The following is a 20235-nucleotide window of genomic DNA, read 5'->3' as shown; positions in this document are numbered from 1 at the left end:
AGCATCAATCTTTAAGGGAAATAATTATAGCAACACATACAACAGATGAGTTTCCAGAAAATGATCTTCAAACAAGGCTTTTGAGCTTGACTCCTCTGCAGGAGCTCACAGCATATCATAACAGGGTAAATTTGAAAAGCAATCAGTGATATATCAAACAGGTATGCAAAATAAATAAAGCAGTACTCAAGCTTCCTTGGCCTTGGCTACTGACACAGAAGTCAAACCAGTCTTTATTCACACATTATTTTTATACAACCGGGGAGTAATTTATAAATGAAGTCAGAAGAGGACAGTTTCGAGCACTTTATTATAATCAAGATCATTCTCTGTCACAGCCCCTTGGTCTTCAATTACGCAGTGTATGGGTGGAGGTTAATGATACTGTTGCTAAACTGAATAAAAAGGATTCAACAGAATGTCATATATACAGTCACTTAATGAGAAATGGCTGTGAGGAAGCTGACTACACTGCTGCATCGACATCTTCTGGTAGGACACAAAATGTCATGTTTACTGACGTGTCACTTTTGAGTGCTCCTGGTTGCAGCTGCCGAGTGGACGAAACCCACGGCTGTCGCCTCAATCCTGTCCTCCCCAGTTACTCTCCCATCCTCCTCCTCTCGTCATCCACCCTCCCCTCTGACCTCCTGTCCTCACTGGACATCGACAGCCATGCCGTAGTCAGGGCTGCTGGCGAACTGGATCTTGCCATCTGTTTCCTGCTCTTCAAACACTATGACCTGTGATGAAGCAAAAAAAAAAACACCAGCTTAGCGAGGTCATGAAAGGACAGCGAGAGTGGGTGGTTGAGCACCAATGTTAGTGTATGTACACTCACAGCGAAGAAAACTTGGAAAAGGCAAGAAACGCATAGGTCCGGTAGGTGTAGCTTCAGGCCTTTTCCAGAAAGTGCTGCAGAGGTCAACAACATCAAAGCTACTGTAGCTGCTGACCTGTGATATGCTTTTACTTAGTGGACATGAAGACCACATAACTAAAAGAGCTAGATTCCACTCAAACGACATGTTCTGCCACAGCTGCACAGTCCCTTATTTGTTAATTTGTTATTTCAATGATACAAAACATAACTAGCGGAACTGAAATGTTAATTGATCGTGAGAAAATTAAACAAGTTTCTATTTTGTTAGTTGGTTAATCATTTGAGTCTTTCTTCAAGCAAAAATAAATAAAACATTTGCCTGTTCCCCAGTGAGAAAGGAGGATTTGTTGCTCTGCTCTGTTGTATATAATTGCAAACTGAATATTTTGGGGTTTCACACTGTTGGTCAGACAAAACAAGCCACTTTAAGATGTCACCTTGGGCTCTCTAACCAGTGGTGGGCATTTTTTATGACATTTTATTGACAAAACAACCAACTGATTTATCAATTATTCAGCAGATGAATTGATAATGAAAATAATCATTTGTTGCAGCTCTAATTAGATGTGGCTAAATTTAATTACTATTTCAAGGAGGCCTTAAGGAATTTGGCCGCCATTCAAATTCCGCCATCAGCCGCCATCAAACATGTCATGTACCAACTTTGGCCAAGATTGGATTTAATTGGTTGAAGTGGTGCAAAAAAAAACGTGTGGGAATATAAATGTGCATGTGGATTGTGGATGGACACTTTGATAAAAGTTTCCCCTGAATGGTAGGCTCATGTAAGTGTAGATAAGACAGTACCTGGTTGTCCCCCCTGTGAAGCCAGGGGCCTGGGACATAGAGAGTTTGCTGCGGACCGATGGACCAGTAACGTCCAAGATTCTTGCCGTTGATAAAGATGACGCCTTTAATCCATCCCTGTAAACACAACCAGTTACTGTTCACCATAACAACAGGCGGGTTCACCCAATTAAAGGTTAATGAGTAAAAAAGGAAACGTGTTGATGACTACAAACAACACATGAAAGCCTTCCCTTCTAATATGATGTGCAGCTTGGGCTTAATATGCTGGGTTTCTGTTAATTACAGCTCTTAGCTTCTCTACATCCAGCACTGGAACCGTGAGAAAGTTACAATCTGGATGGAAATGAAAGAAGCACTGGGCTTAATCAATAACTGCATTATGTACAACTGCATAAGAATAGGCTCATCATCACAACATGTTTTTATGCAAAGACCAATTCAAGATCAAGATGGTCTCACTATCAGACTGAATGAAATTTCCATATTTATGTTGTCTTAATATATCCATTGAATTATGAGTGAGCCAGCGCTCAGTGAAGCTTCTCAAAGACATCGTTCTCTGAGGACATAATGAAAATTTTTATAATTTTCAGATGTGTATCAAGAATGAAGTCAAGACTAACTGAGTCAAAAGAGTGACCAAATCATTATAATATTTCAGTTTCTTTGATGGAGGTGTGATAATCAATAATATTAAATAGTACTGTACGTAAATTATCTTGAGACAGATTGATTTCTGTTAAATCAAAAGGAAGTAAAACTTGCCATAAAACTTGACATTCATATCTGATTTATTCTATGCTTTAGCTTGATCTTTATAAACTTTCATTTTCACTGTGAATAAATGAGAGGTTGGGTGAAATAACACAAACGCCAGTCAGTGTATAGTAATGTTATCCAATATTAATATCCCTGTAACAAATACTATCAGTTTGAAGATTTTAATGTTCCATTTTCTGTGTTGAATAAACTTAACGTCTGCTTTTGAGGCTTTAGATTGCAGTGATTTCTGTCTAACTTACAGGGAGTTTGATGAAGGTGTCTTTAGGAAAGCTGTTCACATAGAGTCTTGCCTGGAAGAACCCTGGGAAGGTGGGCCGCTGACGCATAGACGCCCAGTGGCCTGCTGTCTCAAGTCTGTAAGAGGAGAATACATTGCAGAATACAATCCTTACAGTTTATACTTTTACCCATAAATTCCATACTATAAAAGCATAAATTTATCTTGTCTTGACTTTTAGGATGCCTGTTTGTCAGCGGGCAGTATATCATGTCATCCCTACAGCAGTTATTTGCCTGCAGTAAATGTCAAATGAAAGTTTGGACATGCATGACAGGGGAAATATTCAGATTCACTGCGGTTTTGTTTTGGCTATAGGTTATATTTTGCCTCTAAGTGAAAAGAAAAGGTTGCCATGATATAAGACCAAAATTCCCTCCTCGGTTATTTTAGTGTTTATTCATACAGGGCTTCAGGCCTTGACATTTTCAGGATGGTGCTGAGGTAAAGAAGTTACAGTTTTGCAGCACACGCGGAGAGACCTGGAAAATGGATGAAAAATATAACGAGATATTCGACTCCAAACAAATTTAAAGCTCTAAAAAAAAAAACAGAAGGTCAGATATTCCTAGTGACCGTGATGTTAACTATCACTGCAACACAGAGGAGGTCATCAATTTAAGAAAACACCTAAAATGAGGTGTTAATGACACAAAACTCACATGTGATGTTCAAGAAGGCATTATCATCTTGTAAGATGGAAACATCATGAAGGAAATGCATTTGCATTTATACCTTGGGGTGCACTGGGTCCTGCAAAATGACCTTTGATGCTTGGCTGTTGTACTTTCATGTCGGGAAATTACCAGACATAATGAATATTATGATGTAGGTGCCACATTAAAGGTCCCCCACTGCTTTTTTTCATGTGGTGTGGTTTTCATTATTAGTATCCAAAAAGGCAAAATGTTCTTTATCATGTTGGACCTATTGAACATTGCTAACAGTGCAGATCTTAAACGACTCAAACAGTGTAATCTACCTTCTGTACTGCTTATAATTTAGGATGCTTAACATGAGATGCTGAATCAAAAGGCTGTGTTTTGATTCCATCGTGTTCCTACTCTAATTGTGTTAAGCAGGGAGATAATCAGCTGGATTGAATCAGAGGCAAGCTGGTTTAATGACAGAGAAACACAAACAAGGAGGGGAACTGGATAATAATCGAAAGACACAAACCTGTTTACAAAGCCTGGCTTCATATCAAGACTATGAATAATGAAGTCTCGGAGGAGCCGCTTGTTTAACTCGATATCTCCAACCAGACCTGAAAGGTGAGTCAAAGCCGCTCTCAGTTTTTTATAGATCTTAAGACACTGTTAATATGCTTCTCTCAAGGTCTGCAGTGAGAAAGATCATGTGGAAAGACTTGTGCTGACTAGAAAATTTACAAAGCCATCAGTTTGTGGAACAATTTGTACCTTTGCGCTGCTCATCCAGGGTTTTCCCATAATTCACTCTTCCACAGTTCTCCACCAGTAAACTTAGAGTTCTTCTTCCCTTCAGTGGGAAGGGTTGGGGAAAGAAAGAAAGATAAAACATAATAATAATAATATAAAAAAAGATTGAGGTAAATAATCCTTTCATCCGTTCTGATTTGAGTAACTGATCACAGCTGATAGGTTGAATCTGACTATTCAAATTTGTTAAGATAAACATCCATTTGATGATTTGCTGTTGGCTTAATACTCCGGCCTTGCTGCCAAAAACATCTATCAGCATCCCCTGAAGCTTTCACATGCTGCAAGTTGTTAAATATTAACAACTTTATCTTTCTGAAAGAAGCTGGCACCAGACTGGGTCTAAATTACACACATAAGGACACACACACACAAAAGCACACGCATATGGTACCTTTCCATCGGGTAGAGCTAATTCTTGTATCTTATAATCCATAACACCAACAAAATGTTTGTCCACAAAAACCTAACAAGAAAAAGAAAATTAAAAGCAGGAAGACATATTGGAAACCGAAATTAAGCCACATCTGAAAAACATGCAAAAGCCATGCAAAACACATATTTTTAAACTGCATGTGAACGAACTATACATCTGAATGAAATGCATTTGTCTTCTCACTCCATTAAATCTTTTAGCTTTTTTGAGAGCTGAGTGACAATAATAACCAGAGCAACTCATCGCAGACTGAGCTTGTTAATTGTACTCCACAAGTACGGGGGTGTGATTTCTAACAAGCTGATTACAGCTTTCCAAGTGCAAACGTTCTCACAAAGAAAAGTGTAAATGTGTGATTATGAATGGATTACATCTGCGTGTCTGTCTTCCTGTCCTCACCAGTGCTCTGTCTCTGACGTTGTTGTTTGAGTTGATGACTCCTCCACTGGTGATGGTGGTCTCGTACAACGTGTAGCCGTACGACTGACCGTTTTTATTGTTGACGGGGAGATTCTCCATGTTCACCGGCCTCTCTGACTTCAAAGGCTAAAAAAATATGCAAAAGAATAGTTTAAAGGTTTGTGTGTACCTCTAAAGACAGATGATAAATTGTGCTGCTGGAATACATATTTTTAGAGCTGTCTTGTGAAGTGGTTACATAAAGTTTGCTGTGGGGCTGAATGATATGCAAAAACAATCATGTTGTGATCATTTTGACAGACGCGATATGAGTCTCGATTTAAGCGGGAATGGTAATTTTTGCATTGCATTTTCACTAGAAACATTTTTTTCTGGGTTACCAAACATGTAGTGTATATGCTTGTTTGGTACATGTAGAGAATATGATTTGTAGAACTACAGTGCTTCATTTATAATGGTATGTTGTGACACATTATTCCTTTATCAAAAAACTGCTGCTTCTGCAACTTGGTGATTGCTCAGTCACATTGTGATTTCGATTTCAGTCCCAGTTTGCTGTATTTAAGTGAAAACAGAGAATCTCCAAACTGCTCTCAGGGCAGTTGGGATCTCATGATTTCTGCGACACACAATCGCCTCCCTGCAGGACGGCTTCATCCAAAGTGATGATTTATCAAACCTAATGAAGCTCTCCTGTCTGGCGTTCAGAGTAATTCTTTTATTCAGTAAGGTTCGTTTTGCATACCCTTGGGAGGTGCATTATGTGTTCTTCACAACACAATAAACACTCCCTACCATGACACGATTAACCACCTACCTCCAAAACACACAGATACAATATCAAACTCAGACATCCCACTCAGTCTCTCTGAAGAGAAAAACACTCTTTTCAAACGAGGGTGTGTGGCTGGTCAGGGGCAAAGTAATTGTTGCCTCAGAGGGAAGCAAATTGTTGCAACGGGGAGTGAATAATTAATGTTGTAAGCAACTGCCAGACGTGCTACATCTGGTTTGAATATCAATGCCGCTGAAGAGCACGGTGTAAACGGCCAAACTACACTGGTGGACATGAAAGTAAGCAACGCTTGATGAACACAGTGGGGAGAAAATGTCTTGCTCAGGAGTGTTATTCATCTATTTCTCGCCCCTCAGACTTTCTCAGTTTGTTCAGGAGATCAAGCCGCAGCTGCAATCTCACATTCAAATGACCGCAGCCATATATCTACTTGGCCCTGTGATTTTTCAGAGCTTCAAGTTACATTTTTCTATGTTTATATCAAAAAATCTAAAATGCGGTTTGCTTGGGGAGTTTCGTTTATGTATTAGAGGAAGATATGCGACTGCATATCTTACGATTTCTGATCAGTCTGGCCGCTCAACTGAACATGGATACGAAAGTGACACCATGAAACCAGAATTGAGACATGTTGCATTTATCTCAAAATCACTTGTTCAATCCTTTTTAAAGATAAATGTGAAGAAACAATCAGTGCTAACAGGTACAGGGGCGCCAGTGACTACAGTGATTATCTGTGTTATTGTAACCTAATGCTGGGGTTGTGTCTATCACTTATTGATGTTGATTGATTGTAAAAAAAAAAAAAAAAAAAAACTTTGCTAGTGAAGCTGCAAACAAACTATAAACAAATAGTTACTTGTAAGAGGTAGTTAGCAAATTTAATATGTGATAATTAAGGCAAGCATAAATTCTGCAGTGAGTAGGAATATGTGATGAAGAGCTTGTGCTACTGTAACTGTGGCTACAGTAAATACACCTGTCCTCAGGCAGCGACTGTCTCAGGCAATCACAGCTGGGAACTTCATGGACAATGCAAGGCTCTTTGAGCAGGAGACTACATTTTTAAGTAGAACACAGACCACAATAAGGCTTCACATCCACATAATTAACTGCTCATGTTCTTTGAGTTTATTCAATTGGCTTTTATGTGTTAGTTCTGTGTGAAGTATTTTATTTATTACTGTTGTCTGTAAAGAACCTTGTAGCTCTGTTTGGAGCAATGCGACACGGATGATGTTTACTATTTTTGTGCCTGGAATTTTTGGCACTCTCTGTGCGTCTGAAGCTTACCTTGTCAGTGAAATGCAGACTGTCCCACAGAGACAGGTGCTGCTGGATGACAACAGGATGGTATGCTCTCCTCTCCTGGAGAGAGGGCAGTTCAGGGAGAGGTTGGGCTGGAAAACAAGGAGGAAAAATGAGGCTACGTTTCAGTTTGTCTGTCTGTATATCCATTTATTTTTATTTCCTTTATCCTTTATTTACCCAGGGTCCCAAACCAACCTTGAAACAATGTATACATGATTTTGACTATGAAAAATAGAAAGACACCTAGTGTAAACTTTATATGCTTGCATGTGACAAAAACTAAATTTAAGCATAGACAAATTCATCCAGTTAGACTAACCTATTGATGCAGAAAAGGGACTTAGAGACAGAGATTTCTGATCTTAAGAAAAGCTTGGGCTTAAGCAAACCCATACTTGAAATGGCAAACAGGAGCCTGGTTGAAAGCATCGTATCATTTACCATAACAGCTTGGTACAGCAACCTGAGTGTAAAGAGCAAAAACAAGCTCTCCAAAATTGTTAACATTGAACACTGAAGTTGATTGGCAAGTCACAAAAACATCTTTGCACAATATTTTCACAGTGCTGTACACAGGAAGTCTAAACACATAGTTGCAGATACCCCAAACCCACTATACCCACTACAGAGTCTGAACTGCTTCCATCTGGCCGTAGATTCATGGCCCCAAGGGCCAGCCGGAACATATACAAGAAGTCTTTTATTCCCTATGCCATATAGGTATTGAACGCAATGACTGCACCAGGGAACACTTTTTGTTCTCTGGTATTTATTTAACCAATCTGCTGCTGCCTGCTCATTTGCACTATTGTATGTTGTTAATGGTGTGTTGTGTTACGTGGCGTGTATGTACTTTTACTATATTTTGGCAGAAGCCAAAGACAAATTTATACTGAGGTGGATAATAAAGTAAATCAATCAATCAATCAATCAATCAATCAATCAATCAATCAAAAACATTTACCTCTCTAAAAACTACCTCTTTTACCTCTATAAAAACTTACCAAGTGTAAAGAAAACACAAACATTAAAACACTCACCTTTGCAGCTAGACACCTACATAAAGTGAGGATTTCTTCTTCTCCGCAGTGCTGTAATAGACAGAAGTCTTCCTATTCTCCCGCCTGTGAATCACTCAGTACCAACCATAAAAATAACCTGTCCCCTGAAAACTGCTTTTAAGGCTCTTTGGGTGAGCCATTTACCCTCCACAGCAGCATCCAGTTTGTGCTCTGTGTTACAAAAAAGTCTCTTTACAACGATTAACAGTGGTTGCTCATGCCCTCTAACTGCTGTTAAAGGTGTTAAAGCATGCAGAGACACCAGCGGTCCCTCTGGAAAAGGCTTGACAGCATTCCCTTATCACCAAGTGGTAACAGCTGGATCACTTAAGGAAAGCTTGGAGGATAATGGCCAACACCTTCCTCCTAAATGGCTCTCTGAACGCTTACAAGCCAGTGCCTTTGGTACTGTATATAATGTGTTAAATAGAAGAGGGAAACAGACTGCAATGAAAGGCATTCATATGGAGCTATGTCACAGATATGTATGTCTTCCCACAAAAAGGACATATTATCCCGAATTATGCAGATAATCCTTTTCAGACGAGACCGTGGCAATGTGCAGGGCAGGAGAAACATGCTGTTAGGGTTCATACCTGTCATATGACTCTTTTCACAGAAGAACTGATGAGTGTTAATACTTTTGAATGCTGAAATGCTTTAAGATAAACTGGTTACATGAAAAGCGTGCACAGACAGTCGATGCATGTGCAGCTTGTTCAGTATTACATCGTTTTTTGTTTTTTTTTGCCATTTCTGACAGCTTTGACATAATGAGAAAACCCAAAAGCATGTATGTCATAAGTCTATTTTAAGAGCCACGTTGTTGTCAAATATCAGTGTTACACCTTTGACGGATCAGCCTGAATCCATGGCAAGTCATGCAAAAACAACACCACAGGGCAAAGAGTAACTGACACAATGTACACGATTTGACAACCAAACAATAATGAAATATCAAGCTGATCTAATTAAAAAATTAGGTCATGTGTTTGTGGTTGGTATAGAACACAAAGCCTTCTCAGACTCTCTCTCATATCCAGGCCACTGCTCATTGTTCAGCAGACTACAAAACGTAAGGATGAATCACGCGCAGGCAGCCTTTCAAACTATCTTCAATCACCACAACGCTGGATGAATTATTACTTTGTTGTGTTGGATTCAATCCCAGATCGCCAAAAGCTACATTTTCAGTGCTGGCCACAAAAAGCACAAGACTTTCTGCCCTCAACCACAAAAGCCTTGTTTTACAAAGAGAGAAAACTGCATAAGCAATAAACATGATATAAAGCCTAGTGTGTAATTTTCACAATGAATGGTGACTGAGGGCCTTTGACTTGGGCAAAAATCTCACACACATGCACAAACACACAAAAATCCATCTCCAACCCGTGCTTGTAATCATATGCAAAGTTATCCTGCTTTAGCCAACAGAGAACAGGTTCTACAAGGAGAATTAATTTAAATGGGGAGATGAAAGAAAGGGAAAGAAAGAGAGACAGAAGACGTGGGGCCTGTCTCAGCAACAACACATAACACTCACTGTGGTAGTGGCTGAATAAATTCCTCAGAAGATGGTACTTGGTGGTGTAATCCCCAGCCTCGGATAATGGAGCATCGTAATCTGAAAGATAATGCGCTATCAGAACAGCAGGCTCAGGAGCCAGAGAGAGGCAGGGATGCCTCTTAGCATGGCAGATGCTTTCACCGTGTTCCCCTATCACACATCTTGAGACAGCAGTGGCGGGCAGACACACATTTTGGGTTATCTTGACAGAAATTGGAGCCTTTTTTGAGGGACAAAGGTAAGAGGCGTTTAGAGGAGTAAACACATGTATGAAAAGTGCTGAAGGTTAGAGGTGGCCTTCCCTACTGTGGAGCACTTTTCACAACTCTCCTCTTTTCTGAAGAATGAGGTCATTACAATGTTAAGTACCCTAGAGGAGGATATAAAACCCATTGTACCATCTTTAATTTACATTTCTCATGCATTTTATTAGGTAATGAATTCATTACTGTGCACTGCATATTCAAATTTCGAAGCAGTCGAAGGTCAGCGTCTGTGGAGTATGGATGGCGCCATCTACGGGTATCTAACATATCCTAATCATGTTTTCATCTACCTATTGTATCAACATTTATTTCAGCTGGTACATTTTGCATTTTGGTGCTGTATCAATGGGTTTTAACAATAACAATTAAAACCAGTATAAATGCCAGTAATTGTGAATATTATTATTATTGAAATGCAGCGTTGTCTTGAATCTTTAGGGCTTGCTCCTAGCTCGACCCTGACCAGTCAACCCTGTATATACAAATTTCTCTCCTATCTCTTAAAGGTTCTTTTGTTTATTCAAATGTGACAAAATGGTGGTCAAAAACAGAATCATCATACGTACCGTAGCTCGTCACCATAGGTTTAGGTCCTGGCATTCCTAGAGCGAAAGCCCCGTTCATGAAGCCAAAATTTGTCCCTCCATGGAACATGAAGAGGTTGATGGACATGTCCAGTTTAAGGATTTCTGTGACCACAGGTATCATGTCTGTATCAAGTGAATGAAACAAACAAATCCCATTTAATACATAACATGTATAAATTAACTTAATTATTTTGATTTGAAAGGTGTAAAGGCAAAAATAATGAATGTATCTGAAAATAAACATTTTGACCCAAGGGCAACAATATGGAGAAAAAAAATCAATTTGACTTCAGCTTTAACAAGCCAGAGCCACTGTTTCAATAATCCTATTGCCCTCAATTCCACTTCAATTAAAACATGGATGGACCTCAGCCACACATCCTATTACAGGTTACTATAATTCATTATGGGGCACCACTCACACCCATAAAAAATTGCCTACCTCCCTGCTCAAATTAGCTACCTATATTTTGCAGTGAACATGGCAGAGCAAATAATTAAGTATTCAAATTGGACTTCAGCAGTCAAATTGGACTGACTTTAATGATCTGAATCAAGGGCATGAGCCTTAGTGAATAGCAATTGAGCCGGGTGAAAGACAGAGCCGGGCTCGGTTGGTTTCATGGTGGTGGCACTGGCTGTGACCAACTACTGGGTGTGTTGCAGTCTGCAGAGCACTGAACTGTCAAGGACACGAATCCCCTCTGAATATTCCAGTGTTCATTTCATATCTGTGACACTTTCTGCATGGTGAGGGTCTTTTTTTCTATCTCTCTCTTTTCCTTTTCTCTGAGGAGAAAATACATAAAGAAGTGAGACTGTTGGCCCTTTCATTTTCAAAACATTTTTTGTGATGATGTGGATGGCTGCTGGGAATGACTGAGCGTAAAGAGGAGGCTTGAGGCTCTTCGCTGTGTGTTTGAAAGAAGATGCTTCTGACAGCACTTGAGATGGTGATAGCGAGGTGTGTGACTGCCATTAATCTTTACAGTTTTGAAACAGGTGCTATCATTTGTGTCATTAGTGTACATTATAGTAAAAATATCACCCTACCAGCTGTAGCATGTGGACCATGTTATATGGCTGGTATGGTGAATATACTGTACAGTGCACATGAGTTAGCCACTGGCTATTTGAAATGGATATTCCACTAGCACTCTTCATACTTTTATGATCCATACCAACAGCCAGGACAAGGTGAGCCACCATAAATAGCTTATGGCATATGTGTATGTGGCATGTAGCTAAAGCAATTAATGGACTAACTCAATATTAAACGATAACAGAAGTTAAACAGATCCTTTTGAAGATAATTTTTTATTATTTATCAAGCAAAAATGCCAAATAGTCACTAGTTAAAGTTTCTCAAATGAAAACATTTATTGTTTTGATCTGTTTTATATCATTCCAAATAAAATATGTTTGGATTATAAAATGTTAGTAGAACAAAACAAGCAATTTTGAAAAAACCCTGCTCTCTGGGGTTTTGTGAAGGACATTTTCATTTATTCCAATCCATTTATTTTTTTTCTTGGAGAGTAATTGATTAATGAAAAAAAAACAAAAAACAAATGATGAAGAATAGAAATAACTACTAATTCATGAAAATGTTCTCACAAACTACATCTATGTAAGATTTTTTTTTTTTCAAATATGGTGTAATATAGGTGCAGCTTTTGTCCACTGGTAGTAATAGAACAATGTTTTTTAGAATGCATACCTATCTTGTTAACATATGCACAAGGATGCACATGTATGTACAGTAGTTGCAGGTAAATACAAGTACATAAGTACATACTTGTACTTCATTGCGCTTATTTCTACAGTAACAACACGCTTATACTTCCTGTTTCAAGAAACAGTCAGTTCTTTAGGTGGGTCCATTTGAATTAAGAACAATGATACACTCTGCATTTACACATTTCTTTGGTTGTTTTAAGAAAATAAGGTTTTTAGGACCAAGTTGTGAAACTATACTGCCTAACAGTATATAAACTAGCTTCCTCTCAACCAATTACAACAGTAAAAATGCTGCTTAGAAATTGATGTATAATAATAATAATCCAATAATATACAGTATATAACACTATGAGATGGGCATGACTTTTACTTTTGACCTTCTAGTGAATTTTGCTCATAATACTTGTTTTTATTTGAAAAAGATTTTGAATGCAGGACTTCTACTTGTAACTGAATATCGATATGTTCTTGTTTTATTACTTTTATTTAAGCAAAGGATTTGAATCCTTTATCCACTACAGCTTGCGGCTGACGTGATATGCTATCTTTCCAATAGTTTCAAAACTATTTCACTAATCGTCAGTTGGTGCAACACGGAGCCAAGAAATCTAGCAATGCCCTGACAAAGGCCAAGAAGTTCAAGACTGCTAGCATGCGATGATGGATATAAACAATGTAAGTTTCATATCTTTCCCAAAATCTTCTCTGCAAATGTTTTATAAGGAAGTAAATTCATTTAGGCCTCAAGGATACACATAACACAATTAGGTGAGAATGTAAACTTTACTTTACTAAAACTGAACAGGGTTAAGCCTAACATATGTCTTATGCAAGATGTTAGATACTGCAGTAAACATGCAGCCAGTGACTGACTGTTTAACAAATTGTAGCATAAGTAAAGACTAATGGGAAAGCATGCAACTGAAATGTAATTTAATGCAGCCAAGGGCAAGACAATCATAGTGTCTATCTGAGTGTATGTGTAGCAGATGGGTACATGCAGATGCAGAGGAAGTGGGAGGGCATGAGATGAATGTGACTTGTACAAAGTGTAACACCTCATACCTGAGTTCAGTACAGTCAGCGAGAACCAGCAGAGCACATCTTTGAACAATCCTGCACAAGGAAGTGTTTGAAAATCTGGACTCTGAACATCAAATAAATGGCCCACAGACAAGGTGAAGCGGATGAGACACACACTCTGCTTTGTGATACTTGGCTCACAACCTACCAAGCATGAAAAGTATATAAATCTCTGACAAAGCCACAAAACAAGTAGGAAATGACCATATGTTCAGCTGTACATCGCAGCTGCACTGAGTGGGCTCTGTGAAGGAACCATAGTGTTAGAGAGACTGTTTTACACTCAGCTTGGAGAATTTATCTTACACAGCCCCCATAGCAGTGAGTTTGTCCTTATCTTGTCTTTCCCCTGGCACAGAGACTATTTTATTCTCAGCTAAAAAGGTCTGTCTTAAGCCTTTCTTACCCTAAGGCTCTGAGACTCTGTCTTACCCTCAAGATGGTTTTACCTTTAGAGATTCTGTATTGGCTCACAGCACAAAACCTGTCTTACCCCAGTCTCAAATTAGCCAGTACTATCGACCCTCTGTAAAGAAAGAAACTGTTTCACCCTCAACAAAGAGTCCATCAATAGAAATCCTGTCTTACCCTCATGTGAACACTTGTCTTACTCTTCTCAGAATGTCCTGTATGCACCACAAAAAAAATACTGTCTTCCCATCTTAAAGGTGCTGTGTGTAAGTGAACACAGTTTATTGCCAAGAGCTTCAGCCGTATTTAGAGGTTAGAAAACTCCCTCTGATCAGCTCTACTTCTACATTCTCTCATGCTGAGCTGATGGCAGACTGGACGCTACAGTGACTCACCATCACAAAATGGTCGAACAGGCCGGGGCTAGCTGGTTAGCATGCTAATTCAACAAAATAAATAATAGAAGCATGTTTGATGCTGAATTTGCAAAGTTTATTCTGGACTGGAACGTAAACAGCTGTTAATGCTAACATGGCTATGTAGCCACAGCAAAAACATACATATAGCACCTTTAAGTGTTTCTTAGCTTTTTCACAGCGAAGTAAATCTTACCCTCAGCTGCATACACATGATGAAGGTCTCCCCACAGATCGAACCAGCCAGACCAGTACTCCATCACCATCTTAGGCTTCTGAGGCTGGGGAAAGAAAAAATGGCTTGGTGTTACAGCAGTTTTGAGAAGACACACACACACACACACGTTAAATACAAAATACATCTGCATGACCTTTCAGTTTCTTTGTGTAACTATCTTATTGCACTGGCACAAACCATGAATAAATAGTTTTAAATATATTCTTTCAGGTCTCCAGCTTTTCCTGTTAAAATAGGTAAGTAGCCCTAAATTTTCATGTGGATATATATGGACAGTTTCTTTTTTTATTATATTGCATAAATCTACAAGCATATATGGAAAAGCAGTAGGCAGTTGAACACAAATGAGACTCACTTGTATTTCATCCAGATACTTGATGTCATCTGGGTTCAGTTTCTGAAAATTGATGGTTTGTAGTACTTCAGACAAAAAAACAGAGATAGAAAACAGAAAAAATTACAAACAAATTCAAACTGATATAAAATTATGAGATACGTTCAAGGTTCTTTGTTGGCTAAATACAATTTATGGAATGATTACTGTTTAAAGAAACCATTCCAACACTCACAAGCTTTTGTACTTTAATGAACTATTACTAGTTCCACATAGCACATGTGGTGTCCACATGAAACCTAATTATTCTTTAATTTTAGAAGCTAAAAGGTTTTAGTATCATTTTCTACAGTGTGTTCACATTGCCATGTACTGCATATAACATGCAAACAACATGAAATAAATACGTACAATTTATAAAAATGATTTCAGAGATACTTTTGAACATTATATGAATTCCCTGAGGAGGGTTCATCATAAAAATGGAACATAACCTGGTTTAGCCTGCACTGTAATCATGTGAATGATGAGTGCATTGTTTGCAGTGACAATAAAGAAAACTTCAAATCGCAGCAACCTTATTGCGAATTTAATATAATGGTAATTAATGCATCTTCATTAAAGCAGTATACATGCAGAAGAATAGAAAATGAGAGAAAAATAATGTATTTTCTGGCACCACAATATTTATGACAGTGTACATTAAAAAATAACAGCTTTTTGGTACAGTACACAGAATCCTTTGTGCATAGAATCTGGTTCTGAACTGCAGCTGCCTGACACTGGGCCACCCTTGCCTCACCTCTTGTCTTTGTGTGTGAAAACACTACACACCAACCACCTTATTGAATATGTGTGTGTGCTAGTCTGGGTGTGTGTGTGTGTGTGTGTGTGTGTGTGTGTGTGTGTGCACAAGTTTGTTTGTCTGTCAGCCTGTCTGACAATACCTCCTTTCACTCCTCCAAGCTTTAGTCCTGCCTTGTTGTCTGAGGTCAGCAGCAGCTCTGTGATGCCCCTTGACAATAACGCCTGGAAAGAAAGGGGATTATGGAGGCAACTAAACAAAACAATGGAGGTTCTTTCAGAAATGTAATTGTTGAATTTTACTGAAACAAAACAAGGAGAGTGAGTGAATAAAGGACAGCAGGGAGAACAATGTAAAAAAGTGTATTTATTCACTCTCATCTAAGATAATAATAATTTACAGTTTTGTTTCTTACCTCTTTGATAAATGGCATGTATTCTTTATCTTGTGCGTAGGAGCCATATTCATTCTCCACTTGAACTGCGATAATTGGGCCACCTTTGGAGTACTGCACATTAATTAGCCAGTGAATAGAGGACACACATTAAGGCTTGGCACCAGCTCCTCAACAATCCTACCTACCCTCAATGCATCTGACTTTTAAAAACACTGTGAAATGGAAATCAGAGCTTGTTCAGTGTTGTGTTAGGGAGCTGATACAAAGAAAATATGACTGAGAAGACACAAGTTGAACAATTCAAGTGCATATGGTGCACTGCGTCGCTAACAATGGTTACCATATGGTCAGCAGCAGCTAGTTATTGCCTAATATTTTAGCAGGTGGTGACAAAAATAATGCATACAAGAAAAATAAATTATTGTAGATGCAAATTCTATCATAAAAATAGTTTAATCTTTGGATTAGGATTGAACTGCATGAATTTGCTAAAAACACAAATCAACAGAAATCTGTATGCACAAAATGAAATGGCTTTTTTATTTAGCTAATGTATTTCTTATATTTTGTGCTTCAGTCCAGTTCCTTTTCAATCTGTTTCGATAGTGCTAAAATGGAAAGTACCTGATGCGGAACTACTTTCTTGATGAGTTGATTAAAGAAGGAGTTGACTGCATTAGTAAATCCGGGGTAAGTTGTTCTCAGTTTCATGTTTTGATCACGTAGCAGCCAACTGAAAAGAAATCATGACAAAAACCTTTTGTAAATTTCTAAAAAGGAAACATATCAAACAAGTTCCTCAAAATACTGTGCTGTGAACTCTCTTTAGGTTTTTAACTATCAAAGATAATCACACCAACCTAAGCATGACTATCATAAAATGCGATGCAGAGGAAATCATGCTTCACCGTGTGCCCCTAGAAACACTCTGTTTTGATGATTATCAAATAAACATTACCTCAACCTCACATAACCTTAAAGCAAAACTACTCCAAAAATACCTACTTCTAGTTTATTTTTCCCTTCAACAATTACCCCCATTATCTGTCTGAATCTATGTTGATTACAGCACTAAATGAATTCATCCTTTCTGGGAGATGTTCCTGTCAGATTTAATTACGGTTCACTCTAATACCTCACCAGAAATCTGGTAAATCAGCAGTAACTTTCATCTGAGTAACAGTTGTGTAAAATGTATATGATCTACAGTGTATCCTCTATACTATATGCAAAGCCATGTTGTCTTTGCATTATATACTGTATGTAAAACTTCAATCTCACCCAGACAAATTGCTTGTTTTACAGTATGTAGCAACCAATCTGGTGAACCTGGCCAAAGAGATGACAGCACACTTGAAATAATTCACAAAACTATACCATGAATTATTTCCAAGAGTTTAATGGATTTAGCCTGCAGCAAAGATACCACTTACTAACAGATTACCTGACTGAACAATTCATTTCCAAGCCAATTTAAGGGATTAACTCGGCACCCCATTGGCTATTATGAGACAATGCATTTCATTGTTACTATGGCGGTAAGGCAGATACAAAATATCTGCAAAGGTAACGTGTAATTACAGCTCTGTGATCTTTACCTTGGTAGTCCACCTAAATCCCACTCAGCACAGATGTAGGGCCCTGGACGCAGAATCACCCATAGGCCAAAGCTTCCTGCAAGGCGGAGGTAGGCTCTGAGAGGACACAAAATGTACAAAGGGAGCTCTCCTTACGGTCTATTTATTATCTGTGCAATCAAATTAAAATATTTAATACAGCAAGTATAAATTAGGGACAGATAATAATATTCAGTTCAAAATGTTAGGTAAAGCAAATGGCAAATGATAAAATACTTCACACTTTTTTTTTCGTTTTAAGATCCCATTTTTTTAGAGAATGTCTTGTTGGTGCAGTAGACATGCCAGTAATCAGAACATTCAATGGACCAATGCTCTCATAATCAATAAATCAACAATCAGTGACACTGATAGTGCACAGCTACTTAATCAGATGCATTTCATGAGGGTAAATGTACACCCTCTTAGTAGTATCAAATGATTCAAGACTGTGGAAAGCTACGGCTTTCTGCAGAGCAACAATGCCATCTGCAGGAGTTCACCTGCTCTCCAACAGAATTGAATGAATTCCCTGCAAGTCTTTCCTCCATCATTCCTTACTCTAAATCCAGGTGATCCTCAAAGTTGAACACCCCTCGCTCAGGCTCATGCAGGTTCCATGGCACATATCTGAAAAAAGAAATATAAAAGCTGGTGTATATTATTGCCTGCTTTGCTTTTAGAAATGTAATATCCTCATGTTTTCTTACAAAAGTAGTTTATAAAACTGACTTGTGAATTTTGTCTGTTCTACTTTGCTTTACTCAGATTTTATGTGATCTGTGCATAATCTGATGTATAACAAATATCTTATGCTGGTCATTCTAGTGTTTTGAAGATTGGTACATTCAACCAGCAGGGAGTTGCAGTGGGAGCGTACGTTGTGAGAGTATTGAGGCCACAGGCCTTCATCTTCAGCAGCCTGTCCTCCCAGTAGGCTCTGGGGACGCGGAAGTAATGGATGGAGCCTCCCAGGATGCAGAAAGGTTTTCTCTCCAGAGTGAACTGAGACGAGTTGGCCCTCAGACCCTCCAAGCGACTCATTCTTCTAGTCTCAGGGTGATTCCTGAGGGGCAAAGTACAATTCACAACTGAAAAAGCACTTGTTGAACTAATGCAACTGGATTAGAGACTATGAAGACGTTTGAGACATATTTTTCTGATGGGAAGCAAAGATTCCCTTTGAGCTAAAGACCATCTGCACCTCAGAAATCTCCTTGTGGTGGCAAAATGTAGCTGTTATGCCGGGTGTGTTTCTCGTGTCTTATCACTGCATTTGAATGTAATCAGACCAGGACACGCATAACCTTTGAACAGTGGTAGGTGTGAGCCTTCTGCTAAAAAAACATGTCAGGTTGAATTATTATTACACAGATTATCCTGTGTTTCTACTCTGTTCATTATGTTACGGTGCTCTCCTCTACTGTCCATGCCTATGTACAACATTAGCATGATCTCATCATCCTGAGCAAAAGAAAATATTTGAATTGAGACTTGCATGGTGAGTTGAAACACATCTCACCACGTTGGTACTGAGCAGTTAAACTTTATCAAGTTCGATGTCCACAGGCCAGCAGGTGAACCAGGTGAAAGTTCACAGGTAACTCAGGTGGTTTCTTTGCATAGGAGCTGTGTGCTAACTGCTGAATATAGACCAAGTAACAACACTAGAGCAGACAAGGCAGTTGACATAGGCTTGGCCGTAACTAACTTGCTGTTAACATTTCAAGTGTTAGTGGGCGGGGTATGCACCCAGAAATGCATCTTCGTGCATGGCTCATTATGAGTTGATGATTAAGTTAGATATGGACGTTAACTGGTTAAGAGTTTGTCTTACCTTGTAAACTGATAAAAAATGATGGCTCCGACAGCAATACAAAGCAGGAGGAAATATCTTTGCTTTAGGGACAGACGAACACCAAACACCGATGAGCTTTCCATTGGTAGTTACAACAATTCACTGACAGTTGCGCCTAGTACGTTTCTTCTGATAACGCGACTTAAACCGCATAGCAACGGTCGTTTTAATGAGAACGTCCCTCTTTCTTCCAGTCTGGTTGACCCTGTACAGTCCAGTTAAACCAGTCTGTCACATCACAAAACATGTCAAAAATGAAGTTGAGTTACCCCATATTAACCTAACAACAGGATAATCGTACTTCCGGGATTAATCATTCAAAAAACAAAGCGCAATCTACGAAAAAAAAGTTAGACTTTCTTTCCTGTTGTGGTAGCTAATGTAACCAACATTTTTAGAAGAAGCTAAAGATAGTTGTCTAAAAGTACAGCAACACGCGACTGTCACTGCACCGCTGTCCGCGTTTAGGGACCGTCAACGAAATACGATGCTTAAAGAAAACATGAAAACAGTCAACACTTGCCCTATTTCTTTTTCTGTTTAATTTAAAACGATCCCTGCTACCAGCAAATTACCACTGCCAAAAATGCTCTCCATATATAACATATTTTATGTTTTATAGAACTGTTTTCTCTCTGCCCAATTTCTTTTTTTGCAGGGCCCTTAATCTAGGTTTTGTC

The 20235-nt window shown here is 38.7% G+C and overlaps 1 protein-coding gene across 1 annotated transcript; it reads right to left on the bottom strand.

The window, feature by feature from the left end:
• Positions 1-192: 192 nt before the first annotated feature.
• LOC111665454 (beta-galactosidase-1-like protein 2) lies at positions 193-20027 on the bottom strand. Its single transcript, XM_023420465.2, has 19 exons — positions 19535-20027; positions 18578-18763; positions 18259-18327; positions 17680-17775; positions 16706-16814; positions 16100-16192; positions 15827-15908; positions 14901-14965; positions 14504-14588; positions 10637-10780; positions 9781-9861; positions 7159-7265; positions 5049-5195; positions 4608-4679; positions 4175-4253; positions 3933-4020; positions 2716-2830; positions 1691-1807; positions 193-743 (listed from the first exon to the last, which is right to left on the bottom strand). The coding sequence occupies exons 1-19, from the start codon at positions 19636-19638 to the stop codon at positions 657-659; spliced, it is 1926 nt and encodes a 641-aa protein (XP_023276233.1). The 5' UTR covers positions 19639-20027; the 3' UTR covers positions 193-656.
• Between the last annotated feature and the right edge of the window lie 208 nt (positions 20028-20235).

This window comes from Seriola lalandi, unplaced genomic scaffold (assembly GCF_002814215.2).
Source record: "Seriola lalandi dorsalis isolate HSWRI2012SDOR001 ecotype SW California unplaced genomic scaffold, Sedor1 jcf7180002054642, whole genome shotgun sequence".
In the NCBI taxonomy this organism is placed as follows: Eukaryota; Metazoa; Chordata; class Actinopteri; order Carangiformes; family Carangidae; genus Seriola; species Seriola lalandi.
This window is presented reverse-complemented; position numbering and strand designations above follow the sequence as displayed.

What these genes read in the sequence shown, in the direction of transcription:
- LOC111665454 (XM_023420465.2), bottom strand. Translation starts at nt 19,638, where the DNA reads ATGGAAAGCTCATCGGTGTTTGGTGTTCGTCTGTCCCTAAAGCAAAGA. An exon ending in ATTTTTTATCAGTTTACAAG is followed by an intron (nt 18,764 to 19,534) that starts GTAAGACAAACT and finishes TTTGCCCCTCAG; the next exon opens with GAATCACCCTGAGACTAGAA. An exon ending in GGCCTCAATACTCTCACAAC is followed by an intron (nt 18,328 to 18,577) that starts GTACGCTCCCAC and finishes TTCTTTTTTCAG; the next exon opens with ATATGTGCCATGGAACCTGC.